A 19,782-nucleotide genomic window follows, 5' to 3' on the forward strand; every position below is an offset into this window, starting at 1 on the left:
GACCTGCATCCATTCACCTGGCCAACAGACCTTGATGCCTGAGTTAATGACTGTTGGGGGTGGGTATGTGTGCATAAGGCTGGTAGGTACTCTTGCAAAAAGCATGACATTGCCTGGGTGTGAGAATGTGTATGAACTAAGCAAATTTATTTCCGTTGCTAGAGAACTATTTTAAAGCACTGACGTCAGAAAGTTGAAGTTGGCTGATATCACTTGAGAATATGACAGAAAAAAGACATTTTTGTTATTTAGATTTTTTTAATTTAATGCATTTCTGGAAAATATTACCTCTCCTTAGAAGCACAATGTATACAATATTATAGAGAAGATCTTAACTTACATTTAGTATCTTTCTTGAAATAAAATTTAACAGTGACTATGTAAAAAGTTTACCTCAAATGAAAAGATCAATGCAAAATAATTATGTGCCATGTTATTTCTGGTGCTCAATTTATATCAGTTTATTTAATATTTACAATAATCCTAAAGAAGACATTACTATTATTAACTCTATAAAAAGGAATTGAATTTGTGTTACACATTCCTAATACAACCATTCAATAAAATATTTCAGATACTAAAAAAAAAAAAAAAAAGAATACAAGCAACAACAGGTGTTGGCGAGGATGTGGGGAGAAAGGTACACTCATACATTGCTGGTGGGGCTGCAAATTAGTGCAGTCACTCTGGAAAGCAGTGTGGAGATTCCTTAGAAAACTTGAAATGGAAACACCATTTGACCCGGCTATCCCACTCCTTGGCCTATACCCAAAGGACTTAAAATCAGCATACTACAGAGATACAGCCACATCAATGTTCATAGCTGCTCAATTCACAATAGCCAGATTGTGGAACCAACCTAGATGCCCTTCAATTGATGAATGGATATAGAAATTGTGGTATATATATACAATGGAATATTACTCAGTCATAAAGATTGATAAAATTATGGCATTTGCAGGCAAATGGATGAAATTGGAGAATATCATGCTAAGTAAGATAAGCCAATCTCAAAAAACCAAAGGATGAATGATCTCGCTGATAAGTGCATGATGACACATAATGGGGGTGGGAGGGGTTAGTGTTAGGGTTAGAGTTAGGGTTAGGAAAGGGAGCAAGAATGGAGGAAGGAAGGACTGTATAGAGGGAAAAGAGGGGTGGAAGGGGTGGGGGGAAGGGAAAAAATAACAGAAGGAATCAAACAACATTACCCTATGTAAATTTATGATTACACCAATGGTACGCCTTTACGCCATGTACAAACAGAGAAACAACATGTATCCCATTTGTTTACAATTAGAAAAAAAAAAAACTAAAACAAAAATGCAGTTGCCTCATCCTTTCTTTAATGGACCCTGGAATATCCATTAACACATGGGTGTTCAAGCAGTAGAGAGTGGACATGGCGATCGTGATCAATCTAGAGCACACTTTTAGGCACACTGTTGTCACATGAATGCCATTCCCCAAGGGATCCCTATGGATGAGCCCAAGCCTGAGTGAGAAGCTGAGATGAGGAAGCAGATAAAATGATATTTGTACCAGATTCTTCAAAACATTGTTTCTCACTTTAACTCTCATTGAATGATTTCTCTGATTTGCATTCTCCATCACTGCATTACCTAGTTTCCTAGAAACTACCCTGTGCTACCAAGGTCGCTCTCTCTCTTCTCTTCTTCTTTACGTTATTAATTTACAAAACAAAAGTATATATTTAACAGTCCCACGCAACATCCTCAGATAACCACCGGACAAGGCCCCACTGCCCAACATCAACTGAGCTCTGCGCTTGCAGACCCACCACCTGAATGCACCAACAATGACAAGCCCAATGATCCATCAACACAAAATCATGAGCAACTATAAACTGTGGCTTTACATCATTGAGTTTGTGGGGCAGGGCGGTATAAGCAGCACAACAGAGAAATGATACCACACCCAAGAACTTCTCCTAAGCAACTATGGAGAGACACTAAGATCAAGTTCTTTTTATGTCTTTGTAGCTTGTGATAGTTTGATAAATACATGGTGACTTATCATGGGAATCAAATCTAGGACAACCAAGGCGACAGTTTGATCAAGGTCAAGTCAATCGTGCAGGGTGATTTCAAAAGAGGGTTTGATATGTACTGGAGGAAGATTTTGGAGAGGTCATCATTCAGTACCTAGCCTTCAAATGAGAATAACTCTAAAAGTGTTCTAATGGATTAAAAACACCACTTAGTTCATACTTCATTTCAAAACTTCGTGCTACAGTTTAAATGCATTTTACAAAATTATCCCCAGCAGAAATGGACAAGTGGAACAGTGTCACCAAAACAACTTATAGAAAAGGATGACAGTCTCTGAGATCAAACAGGATCTTTGAAGCTACTGAGGCAAAGTTCACTCCAGTGGAGAAGGCCATCCATCATATCTTGAGGAAAGAACAAGCAGTCTTCCACAATGAGGTTTCTACTTCATGGAACTACCTATTTTATACTATGGTGAATTTTTGAATAATTATTATATCAGTCAAATTCTGACTCAATGTGAATTCCACCAACAGTTTCTTCTATGGGTTAAAATACAAATTTACTATATCCTCCACGTGACTTTTGAGATATTGTTTATCCATTTCTTTTAAGTTGAAATCAGAACTCTCTTTTACTAATGAGGATATAAAACTACCACCTCTGCAATAGGGAATCCAGCAACATCAATAAGAGGTATAACAGCAAACTCACTTCTTTCTCTTTTGTTCTTATTTAATACATGAAAACATTAAAATTATATGTATTTATGGAGTACACATTTCAAATATTTATCATTTTTTATGGTAAGCATTCAAAATCCTGTCTTCTAGGCTTTTTTAAATACCCAGTGTATTACTATTAGGCATGGTCACCCTACAGTGCAATAGCACACTAGAATTTCTTACCACTAACTGTAACATAGTACCCACTGTTAAACCTCTAAGTTTTTTGAACCAATTTCAAATTATTTATAACTTTCAAGTGTTTCCTAAAATTCAATAAATGTTAAATATTCTCATCTGAAAGTTCACATAAGTGCTCTACTTCCATTTTAAATATTCCAGGAATATCCCCAGTAGTATATGTATGATCTATTAAAAATTGATTATAATGAGATCACCAGTTTGTGTCCCTGCCGTCTGTATTTCAAATATTGTTCTTTCATCTTCATCCTCTAACATTTATGTAATTTGTATTTTCCACACAGATGCACTATCTCTTCCTTTTCGTTCTAAAACCTGTAAATATCCAGCTATTCCTTTTTGTATATTCCATGCTAACACAAGAGTACAAAACAACAGAAAACTGAGAAATATTCCCTCAACTGCAAAAGCATTCATAAAACTACTGAGGGTTGGTTTCAATTTGGGGTATTAATTTAAACCAGCATACTTACCTCAGTTTTCTGATCTGGATCATAAATATGAAATGGCTATAAAGAATCAATGTTATGCTATCAAGCACAGAAAATTTTAGAAAATGATCTTCTTATAATTTCTGTTAGTATCTTATTCACTGTCTGTAGCTATTACACTCACTACATAACTAGCAGAAATACCAAAAACCACACGGGAAACCTTCACCGAACCTTACCTACCTTACCTACGACAAATAACCATTGGAAACCCTAACATAATATTGTCTTACGGATCTTTGCCTTCTATCAGTTGCATTGTATAAGTGCTATTTTTTGTTATCCAAAATTATATAACTTCTAAACTCATATCTTGTGAACACTAAAATATATTTTAGCATTAACCCATCCTTAAATTATCCTCATTCACTCCTTCATTAATGTAATAATCTATCTACTTATTCATATGGCAGAAACTATGTATCGGGTACTCTTCTAAATGATCTGAATAAGTTGGTGGGTATTAAAGTAACAAAACACCCTTTATTCATGAAGATTACATTCTACCAAGCTCACAATCTATTGGAGAGACTAAGAGATTGTTTTGTTCGTCACAAAACTGTTCTGATCAACACAAGTATCTATTTTAAGTGAGTTTTAGAAATAAAGATTTTTTTAAAAAATGAAATTGATTAAAGTATTTTCTCTCTATCTGAAAGTTGATGACTGCTCATATATTTGAGCACTTTTTTTTTCTTTTAAAAAGTATGAACAATCATTTGGAAAACTTTTTAGTTTTATTCCACAAATATGGGTATCAGGTAATGTGTTAGTTACAGATATTTCTTTCTACATATAGGAAGAGCAACTAGGTAAAGACTTCAGCTACTGCAACAAGCCAAAGAATGAGCTGATGCTAGGAGACAGGCCTGGCATAAATTCTTTCCCAGTATCTTCAGGGAGAGTGTGGCCCCACCAACACCTGATCTCTGACTCCTAGCTTAACAGAACTCAGATGAACCTTTCTTGCTTGCAAAAATGACTGTCATACAAACTCTGGTTATCAGACTTAAGCATCCGGCAGAAATTTTCTTGAAAGAAAAGAAGTTGAGGAGATTCAAGATGGTGGATTAAAGGAAGTCTGTGTTTCCAATTGCTCCAAGGCTCGGAATTCAAGCAGTGGGAGTACTACTTCTCAGCCAGGTGGGTGAAAGAGGGGATTCACTGAAATTCAATGTAGGACAGTTGGAGTTTCTTGGAGATTCAGAAGTTCAGATGCATTGAACAAAGAGCAAGAGAGAGGGCATTGGAACCACGCTGGTTGCAGCAGCAGCTCTGGTTCACTGCAGAGGGGAGGGATACTGCAAGCAGAGAGAAAAACACAACAGGCAAATTTGGCACAGAAAAACCTGTAGATCAAATAAGCAGACTGAACTTAGCTGATCCAGAGGCTGCACAGCAAATTGGTGTCTGAAAAGTGCTCTGTTTCTCAACTGGCAAGTGGCCAGCTGAGGCCAAGAGCCATCTTGAGGAGGCTACGCTGCAGTTTGATGCCGCAGGAACCCAGGAGGTCATAGCCAACACTGTCATACTGCCCGCAAGCACCTACCTTGCAACCTAGGGTATATCTAGCGAAATATGAGTAAACAGGCGTAAAGAAGATTGTGCCCTCGGGAATGCAGAGAAGAGGGAAATTTGTTTTCCTTTTGAGCCTGGTGGCTCATGTGATCAGCTGAAAAACAGTCAGAAAACTGAATAGGCAAATATGATTATACTCAGGGACTAAGCCCGGGAAGGTGGTCTTTGGGGTAGGAGGAGTGTGTGAGACCTGAGGAGGGTTGGCTTTCCTTCCTCATGAATATAATTCTTGGGGAGCTCCTAAGAACCAGACTCCGGCCATGATCAGCATCTGCCTAGCTCTCAGGGTGTATTGACTTAATCTCTCCAGAGCAGATACCACCCAACAAAGTCCCTAAGGTTGACCAGAGCTAAACCCCAGTCCCTCATGGAACTCTGCAGCATCCCCACTCTGGTAGTGCAAACTGGTCTGTACCGACAATACTCCAATGGACAGCACTTCCCATCCCATCCTACCTCACACTGATGAAAAGGGACACTGAGAGCTATTCCAGCCAGCCTCAGTTTTATGCCATCCCAGCTGGCAGTTCAGTGTAACACAAAAATAGAAAGGGGTTAAGGAACCCCCAGCCCTTGCACATGCATGTGCACGCTGGCTCCTAGTACACATCCCAAGAAGAAATTGAGAGAAGGGCAATCCAGCAGAGAAAGTAACCATCACTCCTTGTCAACAGTTTTGAATATCTTAGTGGATACAATTCTTTCATTTTTCATCAAGAATCTTTTTTTCCTTTTTATTTATTTATTTTGGTGTTCTTGCTGTGCTGATTGATTCGTGGACATATGTTTTTCTCTTTTTTCTTATTTTTAGTATTATTTACAATATTTATGTTTCCTTGTCTTTTGAAGGTTAGGGTATTTTGTTGTTTATTTTGGTTTTGCTTTGTTTTTTGTTCATTTGTTTCTCTTATTTCACTTTCCTTTTTACTCCCACAAACAGTCAAATTCTCCTCTTCTCTCTCTCCTATTACTTTATTTTTCTCCTCCTTTATAGCCATCTCTTGGCTCCATCTCTTCTGCATTCTCTCTATTCACACTTCAAATACTCTAAACTTTGTTTTACCTTCATATCACATTTTCTCTTAATGAACTGTACTTTTACCATCTTTTAAAACTATTGGGTTTACCTAACTCCTGCCCCCACCATTCATGTTGTTTCAGTTATTGGTACTATAGATGGCACAGTTGACACCTGCTGTGTAATGCCAGACCTAGTTCACTGTTATTTATTGTTTTTATTGTAGACAATTGATGATCTCACCCCTTCCTGTTTTTGTAGTAATTACTGTTCTAGATGTCATAGTAGGAACCAGGTATTTATTTTAATGCTGTATATTGAATTTGTTTCAGTTGTTGCTAATGTGTGTTTCCCCAGATTTTGTGAGGGACTAGGAATCTACAGGGATACTACAAGTTCACAGGTAAAAATTCTGCTCCTGAGCTAAACCTAATCAAGAGACAGAGAAACTTACTCCACACACAAATTAATGACACTCAAACGTCAGTGATACTTAAATAAAAGAAATAGAAGAGGCAAAAAACCCCAAATAATGATCAGACCTCAAGGAGGAATGGTTAGGGTGGGCCCTCAGATGCCACTCATAGACATTCACTGCTACAAAAACAGAAAGAATTAACACAAAGGCTGTGGGTGCCATACCTACAAACGGTCTCAATCTAGATCACACTAAGATATTTTGGCAAAAGAAGACTGTGACTGAAAGGGGTCCACACATAAGTAGAAGAGAAATCTATCCCAACAAATGCAGAAAACTCAACACATGAATACAAGAAATATGAAAAATAAGAACATAACATGTCCTAAAGTTCATAATTTACCAGCAACTGAGATCAAGATATTGAAGTGGATGAAATATCCAAGAGAGTGTTCAAAAGAATGATTATAAAAATGTCAATTAATTCCAAGAGAACACAGAAAAAAGGCTAGGCTAAATGAATTAAGGAAGTCAGTACAGGATATGAATGAAAAATTCAATAGGGAGAGATATTAAAAAGGAACCAAACAACTATAAGAAATGAAAGATATAATAAATCAAATAAAATGTTCAACTGAAAGTAGACCATGCTGAAGACAGACTTTCAGAGCTGGAAGACAAAGTGGTCAGCCTGGAACATTCAGACATTAAATAAATGAAAATAAGTAACTCTGGACAACATTAGGAGATCAAATTTAGGAATCATGGAATTAAGGAAGGTTGTGAGATTCAGGTTAATGAAATGGATAACTTCTTCAGGGAAATAATAACAGTTAATTTTCCAAAACTTGAGTTGGACATCCAGATACAGGATACATTCAGAACCCTAAGAAGACAAGATCAGAAATGAAGCTCTCAAAGAAACAATTAAAATGCCCAATGTACAGGACAAGGAGAGAATTTTTAAAGCCTCAAGAGAAAAACTTCAGGTCAAATGTAGAGACAAGCCAGTCAGAGTTACTTCTGATTTCCCAACACAAACTCTAAAATTCAGGAGAACTTGGAATAATGGGTTTCAATTCCTGAAGGAAAATAAGTGTCAACTGAGATTGCTATATTCTCTAAAGCCATCCTTCAGAATTGAAGGATAAATAAAAACTTCCCAAGGTAGGAGAAACTGCAAGAATTCATGACTACTAAGTTGACACTACAGAAAACACTTAAAGAAATACTTCACACAGAAGAAATAAAAAAATAAACCACAGAGCTCACAAAAGGACCAATCTCATTTGATAAATAGCTAAGCAAATGAGGAATGGGAATAAATTAAACATTAGAAATAAATCAAAATGACAGGAATAAATATCTCTCAATAATACCAATGAATGTAAACGGTCTCAACTTTCCAATTAAAGGACATAGGATAGAATAATGGAATAAAAAACAATAATAAATTATATGTTATTTGCTAGAGACTCCCCTTATAGCAAAGACAGTCACAGGCTGAAAGGGAAAAGATGGAAATTCATATATCATAAAAATGGAACCCCAAAGCAAGTAGAAGTAGCTACTCTCACGTCAGACAAAACCGACTTCAAACCAAAATTAATCAGAGAAAACAAATAAGGTCACTTCATAATAGTAAAGAGAACAATCCAACAAGAAGCTATAATGATAGCAAATATTTATGACCCCAAATGTTGGTGTAACCTAATTACATTTTTTTTAAAAAAGCACCTCTCCCTGATGTATTATAATTAAAACACCTAACCTACAAAACAAGGAAAGAACTTTAAAAGTCTCAAAGACTCTAGTACGATAATACTGGGGGAATTCAACACACCTCTCTCACAGTTGATAGGTCATCCAGAAATAAAATCAGTACAGGCTCTTCTGACTTACCATATATCATAAATCAAATGAACTTAATTAACATTTATCTAGAGACTACATTGGACATTAATAGCTGAATACACATTTTTATCAGATGCTCATGGAATCTTCTCCAAAATAGACAATATTTTAGTCCACAAAGCAACTCTTCACCAAAAAAAAAGGTTTTAAATCATTTCTTGTATCTCACTTGATCGCAATGGGAAGAAAATTTGAAATCAACTACAAAAAAACTATAGAAACTATATGAACACAGGCATATTGAACAACAAACTGAATGATGAATGTGTGATAGAAGAAATCAGGGGAGAAATTTTATTCTTTAAATCAAATGAGAATAGTGATACAACTTACCAGAACCTCTGGGATACTATGAAGGCAGTTCTACAAGAAAAAATTATAGCTTTGAGGGTCTACATAAGAAAATCAGAAAGATCCTAAATAAACAACCTGAAGATACATCTCAAGGTCCTTGAAAAACAAGAACAAATCATTTCCAAAATCTAAAAGAGAGGTAATAATTAAGATCAGAGCCAAAATTAATGAAATGAAACTGAAACAGACCAATAAGTAGTAATGAGAGAGAAGCAGTAATAAAAAGCCTTCCAACAAAGAAAAATCCAGGACCAGATGAATTCTCAGCTGCATTCTACCAGACCATTGAAGAACTAATGCTAATGTTCCTCAAATTATTCCATGAAATGAAAAGGGATGGAACACTTCCAAATTCATTTTATGAAGACAGTATATCACTCATACCAAAACCAGATAAGAATACATCAAAGGAAAGAAAACTACAGACCAAAATACCTCATGAACTAAGAAGCAAAAATCATTAAGAAAACATTAATAAATCATATTCACCAGTATATTAAGAATATTGTATAACACAACAAAGTTGGTTTTATTCCAAGGCTGTAAAGATAGTTTAACATATGCAAATTGATAGATGTCTTTCACCACATAAATAGAAATAAGGACAAAAACCACATTCATCTCAATAGATGCAGAGAAAGTCTTCAACAAAATTCAACACTCATTCATGATAGAGACACTGAAGTGGGAGAGGAAAAATGAAGAAAAATGGCAGGGGATCTCAGAAAAATCAAAGGAAGATACTAGAGTAAAGGGAAGGAACCAAGGTGGGGGACAAAAGGGAAGAAAAGGGGAACTACTGGGGATAATATTTGCCAAATTATATTGTTATATTTTGTGCATGTATGAATATGTAACACTGAATTCCACTATTGAAATGGACAACTAAAATGTACCAATAAAAATACAGAAAAAAGAAGACATCTTTCTCTTCCTAAAATAGTGTGTTTCATTATGTGTTAAAATATGAAACAGAGGCAAATATATATCAAATACCATTCAGGTGTTGACTGAAATGTTACCAGTTTTCTTACTTTATCAATATGTCTGGTGTATCAACATATAATGGTAGTCTCAAAAGGGGAGAAGAGGGAGAAAGGAGTAGAAAGAATATTTGAAGAAATAATGATCAAACTAGAATCCATGCAAATATTATTCACAAAGAGAGCCGTCATGATGGTTCTAATATCAAAATTAATTTTAAGACAAAAATCATTACAAATGACAAAGAAGGACATTATAATAGTATATGTTGTAATTATAAAAATATACAAACCTAGCCTAAGAGCTGCAAACTATAGGAAGCAAAAGCTGACATAATAAAAAGGAGAAATACAATTCTAAATAAAAGTTGGAGACTTTAATATACCTACTTTCAACAACACAGAATACTAGACAGAAAATCAGTAAGGAACTGGGCATGGGTGCACACTCCTGTAATCCCAATAGCTTGAGAGGCTGAGACAGGGGAAGCACAGGTTTGAAGGCAGCCTCAGCAACTTAGTGAGGCCCTAAGCAACTTAGAGCCAAAATCAAACGTATTGAAAACGGCTGGGGATGTGGCTTAGTGGTTAAGTGCCTTTCAGTTCAATCCCCAATACAAAAAAAAAAAAAAAAGAAAAGAGAAGAAGGATATGAAGGACTTGAATACTATAAACCAATTAGACCTAACAGACATACAAAGAATATTGCACTTAATAATAGCAGAATACACATGGTACATTCTCTAGTAGAGATCGTATGAGGCAACAAAATAAATCTCAATAAATTTAAAAGAACTGGAAACCTGCAAAGTATCCTCTCTGATGCTACTAGAATGAACTAGAATTCAAAAGCCAAAAAAAACTGGAAAACTCACAAATATGAGGAAATCAAATAACACTCTCATTTACAACCAATAAGAAGATGAAATCACAAAAGAAATTAGAATATATTGAGACAAAATGAACACAGAACATACCAATTCTTATGGGATACAGCAAAAGCAGTGTTCAGATGGAAATTTTTAGCTGTAAAATGTGCATATATTATAATGTGTAGCTCACATTTAAAAAGATTTCAAGTCAACTAACCAACTTCATAACTGAAGGAAGTAAGAAGAGAAAATTAAACCCAACCTAGCACAAGGGAGAAAATAATAATTATTAGAATGTAGACACATAAATAGAAGATTAAAAAGGTACAGAATGGACATGATTTTCCTACGCACATGTATGAAAACATCACAGTGAATCTCATCGTCACAAGAACTGGGTTCTAACTAGAATAAGATATATTCCATACTTACATAATTACATCAAAATGGATTCTACTATCATAACTAAAAAGAACCAATAAATAAAAAATAGAAACAAAAAGATTGAGTAAATTAACAAAACCAAATATTGGTCCTTTAGAAGCATTTAAAAATTTAATGAATCTTCTGCTAGATGGACAAGAAAAAAGGAAGAAGGCTCAGCTCATATTATTAAAATCAAAAAAATAAAAAAGATATTACTACTGACCTTAAAAAATAAAGATTATAACAATTTTATGGCAATAAATTATTAGTTAACCTCGCTTAAAAGAAATAATACCTAGAAATAAACTACCAAAGCTGAATGAAAAAACAGAAAAACTGAATAGTTTTATAACAAGACATTTACTCATTAATTAAAAATTTCCCAACAAAGAGAAGCTCAAGATAAGACAGTACATTCTATAAAACATTTATAGAAGTTTTAACATCAAATTTTCTCAAAATTTTACAGAAAATTGAAAAGGAAGTAACCCTTTCTAATCCATTCTATCAGTCTAGCAATGACCTGATACTAGAGTCTGACAAAAAACGAAAATAACAGATAATATCCCTTATGAACATAGATGCAAAAATTCTCTTCAAAATAGTAACAAGTCAAACACAGCACCATATTAAAAGGATTATATATCATTACCAAGAATTCAAGGATTATTTAATAAAACAAAATTAATTAATGGAATACATTATATTAATAAAGAAAAAACTGGTTATTGCAATTGATAGAGAAAAAGTATTTTTAAAAATTCAACACAATTTCGATATAAAAATATGCAGCAAACAAAGAATTGAAGGGCACTTCTTCTACATAGTGTTTAGAAAAAATTCACAGTTAAAAACATATTCCAGGTGCAAGACTCAAAGCTTTCTCCCTAAGATGAATAACAAGAAAAAAGTATCCCCACTTGCTTTCATCACTTTTGTCCAACCTTGCACTGGAATTTCTAGCTAGAGAAGTTAGGCAAAAAAGAGAAAGAAAAGCATTCAGATTGGAAGGGTAGAAGCAAGCTATCTTCATTTGAAGATGGCATGTTCTTGTATTGAGGAAGTCCTTAAAGAATTCACACCCCAAAATGCTGGCACTAATGAACTCATTGAGCAAAGTCTGAGGATATAAGATTCACAGATAAAGCTGAGTTTTTTTCTCTACAACTAGTAATGACAAGTTGAGTAGAAAAATAAAAGTAATTTAAGTTGCAATAGAATCTGAAAGAGTAATATATTCAGGAAAACTTAGGAATAAGTCTAACCACAGAGGTTTTGGTCTTGTATACTCACACCTTCCAAACACTGCTGAAAGAAATGGAAAAGGATCTAAATAAATAAAAGAAATATCATATGCATAGAGTGGAAACTTTCTTACTATGATCACAATACTTCCAAAGGTGATCTACTGATTTAATGCTTTTCTTTTCTATGCATTTTCCTACAGAAAAGCCAATGGTTTTCTTCAGAAATGGAAACCTGACCTAAAATTCATATAAAATTTCAAGAGGAACCTAAATAATCCTAAGAGGAAAGAGAAAAGGAAAAGTTTAAGGACTCACACTTTATAATTTCAAAACTTATTACAAAGTTACAGTAATCAAGACAATGTGGTACTCAGATAAGGATAAATATGCAGATAAATGAAGCAGAATTGAGAGTCCAGAAATAAACCTTCACTTTATGGGTTGACTGATTTTCAACAAGGAGCTAAGATAATTTGATGGGGAAAGAACACAACAAATGATGCTGAGACAACTGGATATCCATATGCAAAAGAATGAAGATGGACCTCTACCTTCTGCATTATACAAAAATTAACTCCAAATTTAACAACCATCTACATATATGAGATAGCACAATAAAAGTCTTAGAAGAAAATGTAGAGGGTTAAACCTTTGTAATCTTAGATTTGGCAAGAATTTCTTAGACATGACACTAAAAGTTCAAATTTTAAAAAGTAGATAAATTGGGTGTCATCAAAATTATAAACTTTGTGCATCAAAGAACACTATCAAGAAAGTAGAGGACTGGGGAGATAGCTCAGCTGGTAGAGTGCTTGCCTCCCAAGCACAAGGCCCTGAGTTCAATCCCCAGCACAGCAAAAAAAAAAAAAAAAAAAAAAAAAAAAAAAGAAAGTAGGAAGATAACATACAAAATGGGAGAAAATATTTCTAAATCCCTTGTAAGAGACTAGTGTCCAGAATGTACAAAGAACCCTTACAACTCAAGAATAAAAAGAGTAATGACCCACCTAAAAAAATGAACAAAAGACTTGAATGGACATTTTCCCAAAGATAATCAAATGGCCAAGAAGCATTTGAAAAGATGCTCAACACCATTAGTCGATAGAGAAATGAAAATCAAAATTAAAATGAAATACTACTTCACATCTTCTTGAATGTCCATACATTTTGAAAAAGAGAAAATAACAAGTATTGGTGAATATGTGGAGAAATTGGCGGTGGGGATTTAAAATGGTGTAGCCTCTATAGAAAAGATTCAGTAGCTCCCCCAAAATTATAGATACAACAACCATAAGCTCCACTAAGTGCATTACAAGGCATATACCCAAATAATGGGAACAGATATTTGAATAAATACTCATATGTGAATGCTCAGAACAGCACAATCCATAGTAGTCGAAGGTGGAAACAACCAAATTTCCATTGAGAGAAGAATGGATAAACAAAATGTGGTATATCCACATAATGAAATATTATTCATATATAAAAGGAAGGAAACTGTTCATGCTGAAACGAATGAATCAAAAAGCCTGCTAAGTGAAATAAGTCGCATAGAAAAGGTCACACTTCTATGATTCCATCCACATGATACACCCAACAGAAACAAATCCATTGAGACAAAAAGCAGATTGCCAGGGGCTGGTGGGACATGGAAATATTGGGTGACTGCTACTTGGGTACAGGGTCTCCTTTTGGGTTTATGAAAAGACTGTCAAACTAGATAAGTGTAGAAAATAGTAGCACAATACTGTAATGTACCAAATGCCACTGAATTGTACATTTTAATCTTTAATTGATTTTAAGTTCGGAGCAATTGGTTGCGCAGACTTAGTAACTAGAACATCCCTAAAAATCATTTACTTCTCTTCAGGGTTGACTAAGTTATATTTGTTTTGTTTGTTTGTTTTTCAAGTGGATGTCCAATGCTGAAGGGACTTTTCTTTTCCCATCTCACTGTTCATATGTCCATGTAGAAGCTCATGTCACTGTATTAGGGAGGTCTAATTTTGGACTCTATAATATTGAACTGACAACTGCAGTTTTATAAGTCAGATGAATTCTCCTATCTAGTTCATGTTTATCAGGATTGTTTTAAATAATCATAGTCTTTTTCCTTGGCTAATACATTTTCAAATACTTATATCTATTTCTAGGAGGTAAAGCCTGCTGGGAATTTATATAGGAAATTGGATTCGACTTGTTGGCCAATTTGTAGCAACTACCTCTAAACGATATTGAAAATGAACAGGGGATATCTATCCAAAGTTTTAGTTAATTTCTCTCAGCAATGTCTCATCATTTTCTGTATATACAGTTTACACATTTTCCCATAAAATTTATCACTATTAGGTATTCTTGATGCTACTGCAAATGATATTTTAAAGACATTTTCAAATTACATTGTCAATATATAAAATACAATTGATGTCTGTTTAACTTTGCACCCTGTGATGATTTTGCCAATTCTACTTACTAATTTTAGTATTTTTCTTAAAACTCTTTTTGAACTTTTCATGTTTATAAAATTGTGACATCTGGAATTAAAGATTTTTCTATGTTCACTTGAAATTATGGATTTTTCTCTTGTCAAGCTTCATTGGCTATGACCACGTGATTTTGAACAGAAATTGTAAGCATTTGTTTGATTTATAGAGGAAAGATATTCAATATTTCAATGTAGAATACGTTAGCTGTGAGACTTTTGACTCTGCCTTTTATTAGGCTAAGGATATTTTCCTTTATTCTTAAGTTGATGGAGGTTTTATCATAGCTTGTATTTTGTCAAAGACTTTTCATCTCTATATTGAAATGAATTTGTAATTTTTCTCTCAATTTGAAACAGTGAATTGCACTAATGAATTTTTGTCTATTAGATGAACATTACATTTCTTAGATAAAACAAATTGGATCATTGAGTAATACCCTTTTCATACATTTCTGTATTAATATTGCTAATAGTTGATAAAAATATTTATATCTATGGTCTTGAGAGATAATAATTTCTAGTGTTCTTTTTCTTATAAAGTCCTTATCTTGTTTTAATATCAGGGTTATGGAGGCCTCCTAAATAGAACTGAAATGTGTACCATTCTACTCTATTTTATGAAAAGAGGCATATGGCATTAATTTCTTTTACTTTCAAATGTTTTGATCCCATAATGCAGTCATCTAGGACTCAAGTTATTTTTATGAGAAATTATTTAATGATTATTTCAATTAAGAAAATTCAAACATTTCTATTTCTTCTTGAATAACTTTGGTAACTTGTGTCTCTCAAACAATTTATATCTTTTATACAAGTTGTCAATCTTATTGGCATAGAATTGTTAAAATGATCTTCTAAGTATGCTGTTAATGCCTTCACAATTTGTAATAATTTTTATTCTTTCATTCCTGACACTCTTGCATATGATAAATCTTGCAAGATGGCTTTATTGTTTAATTTTTTCAAATAACCAACTTCTAGAATTTATTGATTTTTCTTTATTTTCTATTTCAATTCTATTATTTTTCTCATTTCTTTTTCTCAACATACTCTTGGTTTAGTTCATTATTTATCTATATTTTAAAGTGAAAGCTGAAATTATTGATTTTATACTATTTTCTTTTCTAAAACATCAATCTTTAAAAGGCCTATATTAGAGCTATAAATTTTCTCCTAAGCACTGATTTAATTCACCCTACAAATGCACATGTTTTGTTTTTCATAATGTTGTCAAATTTAATTTTGCAATTTTGTACTTAACTCATTGTTTAGAAATGTGCTGTTTAATTTCAAAATGTGGAGGCAAGAAGAGTTTCTAGATTTCTTGTAATTTATTTCTAACTTATTAAAATTTTGTCACAAAACAATATTTCATATAATTCCATAATTGTTTTATGGCACACCATATACTATTATCTTTCTGAATAGTCTATCTGAAATTGAGAATTACATATGTGTGTGTGTATATGCACATGTGTTCTAACTTTATTGCACATGTGTTCTATAATCATCAATTAACTCAAGGTGGTTGGTTGTTCAAATATTCCATGTCTCTACTTACTTTTCTGGTTTACTTACTCTGTCTGCATCTCCTTTCAGTTCTGTAAATTTCACACCAGGTACTTGGAAGCTTTGTTCTTATGTGCACTGCCCCATAGCATTGTCATGTTTTCTTAATTCAATAACTTTTTTGGTTATGAGATGATCTCTTTATCTTTGGTAATATAACTCATCTTGACTTCTTCTTGGTTTGATATAGCCATATAGGCTTCTTTATGCTTAGTATTTAAAATTGCTTTTGTCTGTATATTTAAAGTGTTTCTTTAAAGAAAAAAAATCTATACACTTTATCCAGCCTGACATACTTGCTTTTATTGGAATGCTTAATCCATTTTAATGTGGCATAATTCCTGTCATGTTTATAGTAAAACATCTTGGTATTTGGTTGCTTTTTTACAATCTATTCCTTCTTTTTCTGTTCCTATTTTTGGTATTTGGTTGCTTTTTTACAATCTATTCCTTCTTTTTCTGTTCCTATTTTTCTGCCTTTGGGAGAATAAATAACTTTTCATATTCCACTTCAATGTATCTACTAACTTTTCATTTATGCATTTTGTGCAGCTTTTAGTGATGCTTTACAGATTATGACATGCACCTTTAAGCTACCACAATCTATGTTCAAGAGACAGTCTATTACTTCAAAACATTTTAATATTTGACAGTATATTTCCAATGTTAACCCTTCACCCATTGTATTCTTATTGTTATACATATTATCTCTGTAAATATTATAAGAATGTTATTTTGTTATTGTTTTTGTTGTTAAAATACTGCTAATGGTCTGATGGAACCAGAGGTTGAGAGTGGATATAATCAGATGCCAACCACCAGCAACACTCTGCAGCTAAATAGCATCATATAAGGAGCAAAGAGCCTACAGAATGAGTGGGCTTATGGCATTTGCCCCTCAGTGATAAGTGATGGAATCTAGAACTGGTGATATAAATTCATAAACCTTTAAAGTTATGAATTTATCACTGGAAGACAGAGACAGAGGTAGAAAGAGAGAGAAAAGAGAGAGAGAAAGAGAGAGGGAAAGGTGGGGAGAAACTGATGACTCCTAATGGAGATGGAAACTGAGACCTGATTGATTTAATTTTCATTTCTTTATTCATTTTCCCATTTGCATTCATAATTGGATCAGGAATGGTGTTGGATACTACTAAGTATACTAGTCTCAAGAAGACATGCTAATTTTAGACTTGTGTATTTCAAAATGTTGGCATCAAATTTTATCTAATTAACTGGTAAAGGAGGACAATTTGACAAATCACAATCATTATTTGCTAAGACCATTTAACGTTCATAATATTCAATATAATCCTCACAATAACTTGGTGGGGTTTATCCAATATTTTTATGAATACCACTATATAAATGCAGATAGAGTTGATTTCAGTCTCTTTCACATATAACCAAGATTCCTGTTAGCACACAGTGGTTTTTCAAAGATTTTCAAACAAAAATAAATATTTTCAACATACTCTTTTCTCTGTTGAAATTAAGAGCAAACATCTCACTCTGTAACAAGCATAAGACATGAATGTAAAAGAAAAGTAGTTTACAAGCTCTTTTGTGTTCCAATAGCTCTTAACAGCTTCCACATGTGCAGAGGCAGCAGAGCACTGGAGCAACTCAGTGGCTACTGAGGTAGTGGGGATGGAGTGGGGAAATTAGAAGAAGGGGACTTTAGGTGAAGGAAGAGAGGATAATTGTAGAGACTTCAGACACTAATAATAATGACCAGAACTTCAGGGAGATCTTGGCCGAGGATTTAAAATCTTGTTGTTGTTCTTGTTGTTGTTGTTGTTGTTGTTAAATGTTTGGAATAGAAATATTCTTCACTCTTCTCTAAAAGATTTAATTTGATTTCATGAAATTCAGTAAGTACAGATATGGCTCTGCTTTGAATGTAGTAGAATACTACAACTGGCCATGAGAGGCAAGGGACCTGTTCCTTACAATTTTTATTCTTCAAAGAACAGAATACTATGTCTAAATCATTACACATGTTTGAGAATATAAGTAGGTGAGTAGATATACATACAATAATTCAATATTAATACTGAAACAAAAGTGGAATTCATTAGGATGAATGGTCAAAAATATCACATTAAAAGTTTGGCTTCCATTAATACTTTTGCTTTATTTTCTGAACAACAGACTTATAAATGAAATAATAATTGAAGAGCAAACTTACATGATTTGGAGTCTGGTGACGGGGGAGAAATATTAGACACAGCAAGGTCACTTTTTGATTTTTTAGGCTTCTTTGCATTTAATTGCCAGGGTTTATCATAGCTTCTGAAATCCCTTCTTGTTCCCTTAGATTCTGTTAAAAACAAAATATGTATAAAAATCAATAACAAGAATGCAAGAATTCTTGCCATAAAATATAGCAATATACAAAGAACCACTGAGCCAAAGAGGAACAAGACACTGGATGTCATGGATTTCTTTATTCTCTATTTCAGGCCAGAAAAATAATTCACATTAAATCAAATAATCTAGTAAGGATATCCCTACTATCTGGTTGGTGGAAAAGAGATAAGAGACAGAAAGTCACCCATCAGTTTAACAGAAATCCATGAGATATGACCATTACTAGAAATTTCAATATCAGCCATGATTTCAACTCTCCAAATTTTTTAAAAGAATTCAAATAGTTTCAATGGTAAGGGGACAAGAAGAGTTCACCTACACTATTGGTTGACAAACCTAAAACTAAGCAGAATTTTCCACATTTATATTTTAATAAACAGATAAAATATAATTCTAAGAAAAATATAATATAAAAAAAAGAATTTAGCATCTGTGATGCAGAGCTCATACTTTTAAAAGCATTAAATGTTAGAACATAATTGATTTGTCTTTTGAATAAAAATAAAAGAAAATGAACTGTATGAAACATAAAGAAATTAGAGCAGAGATCAGTCAACAAACCTATGATTGAAAATAGAAATGTGCACAGAAAAAATACTTTTTAAAAGATGAGTTAAAAAAGTACTGACAGGAAACTAAAATGCAATAAGCAGCACATTTAAATTTATGCTCAAAGTAAGAAAAAAGAGAGAACTGATACTGTCAAAAATTTAATCAGTGACACGGAGAACATACTTCATTCAATAAACACCCTAAGAAGAGAGTCAATAAATAAGAAAAGCAAACACAAAGCCAAATGAAATGAGAGAAATGAAGAGCAGTGGAGGAGACTCAATGTAATCATAATTGATTTTCCTGGAAAATCATAGTTGACAGCATAAAACTTTTGAAAAACAAAAGTTTAAAAAAATCCATAACTATTCAAGAAAAGTAATTCCTTGTTATTCCAAAAAAGGATTCTTTCTGTACCTCTCATATTTTCACTACATCAACCTCCTGAAGGTTTTTAGCTTTGTATGTCTAAATCTCCTCCTGCCCTTGCTCACTGCCTCGTATCTGACCTTATGCTTAATCACCTGAATAGCTTGCTCACAAATATCAACTCCTCCACGAAAC

The 19,782-nt window shown here is 33.5% G+C and overlaps 1 protein-coding gene across 1 annotated transcript in view; it reads right to left on the reverse strand.

Annotated features, from left to right (window-relative positions):
* Positions 1-19,782, reverse strand: part of C1H8orf34 (chromosome 1 C8orf34 homolog) — a 394,456-nt gene that overhangs the window by 300,036 nt on the left and 74,638 nt on the right. Inside the window, 1 exon segment of the mRNA XM_047524576.1 lies at positions 18,485-18,616. Within this exon segment, the coding sequence (XP_047380532.1) occupies positions 18,485-18,616 (132 nt within the window).

This window comes from Sciurus carolinensis, chromosome 1 (assembly GCF_902686445.1).
Source record: "Sciurus carolinensis chromosome 1, mSciCar1.2, whole genome shotgun sequence".
In the NCBI taxonomy this organism is placed as follows: Eukaryota; Metazoa; Chordata; class Mammalia; order Rodentia; family Sciuridae; genus Sciurus; species Sciurus carolinensis.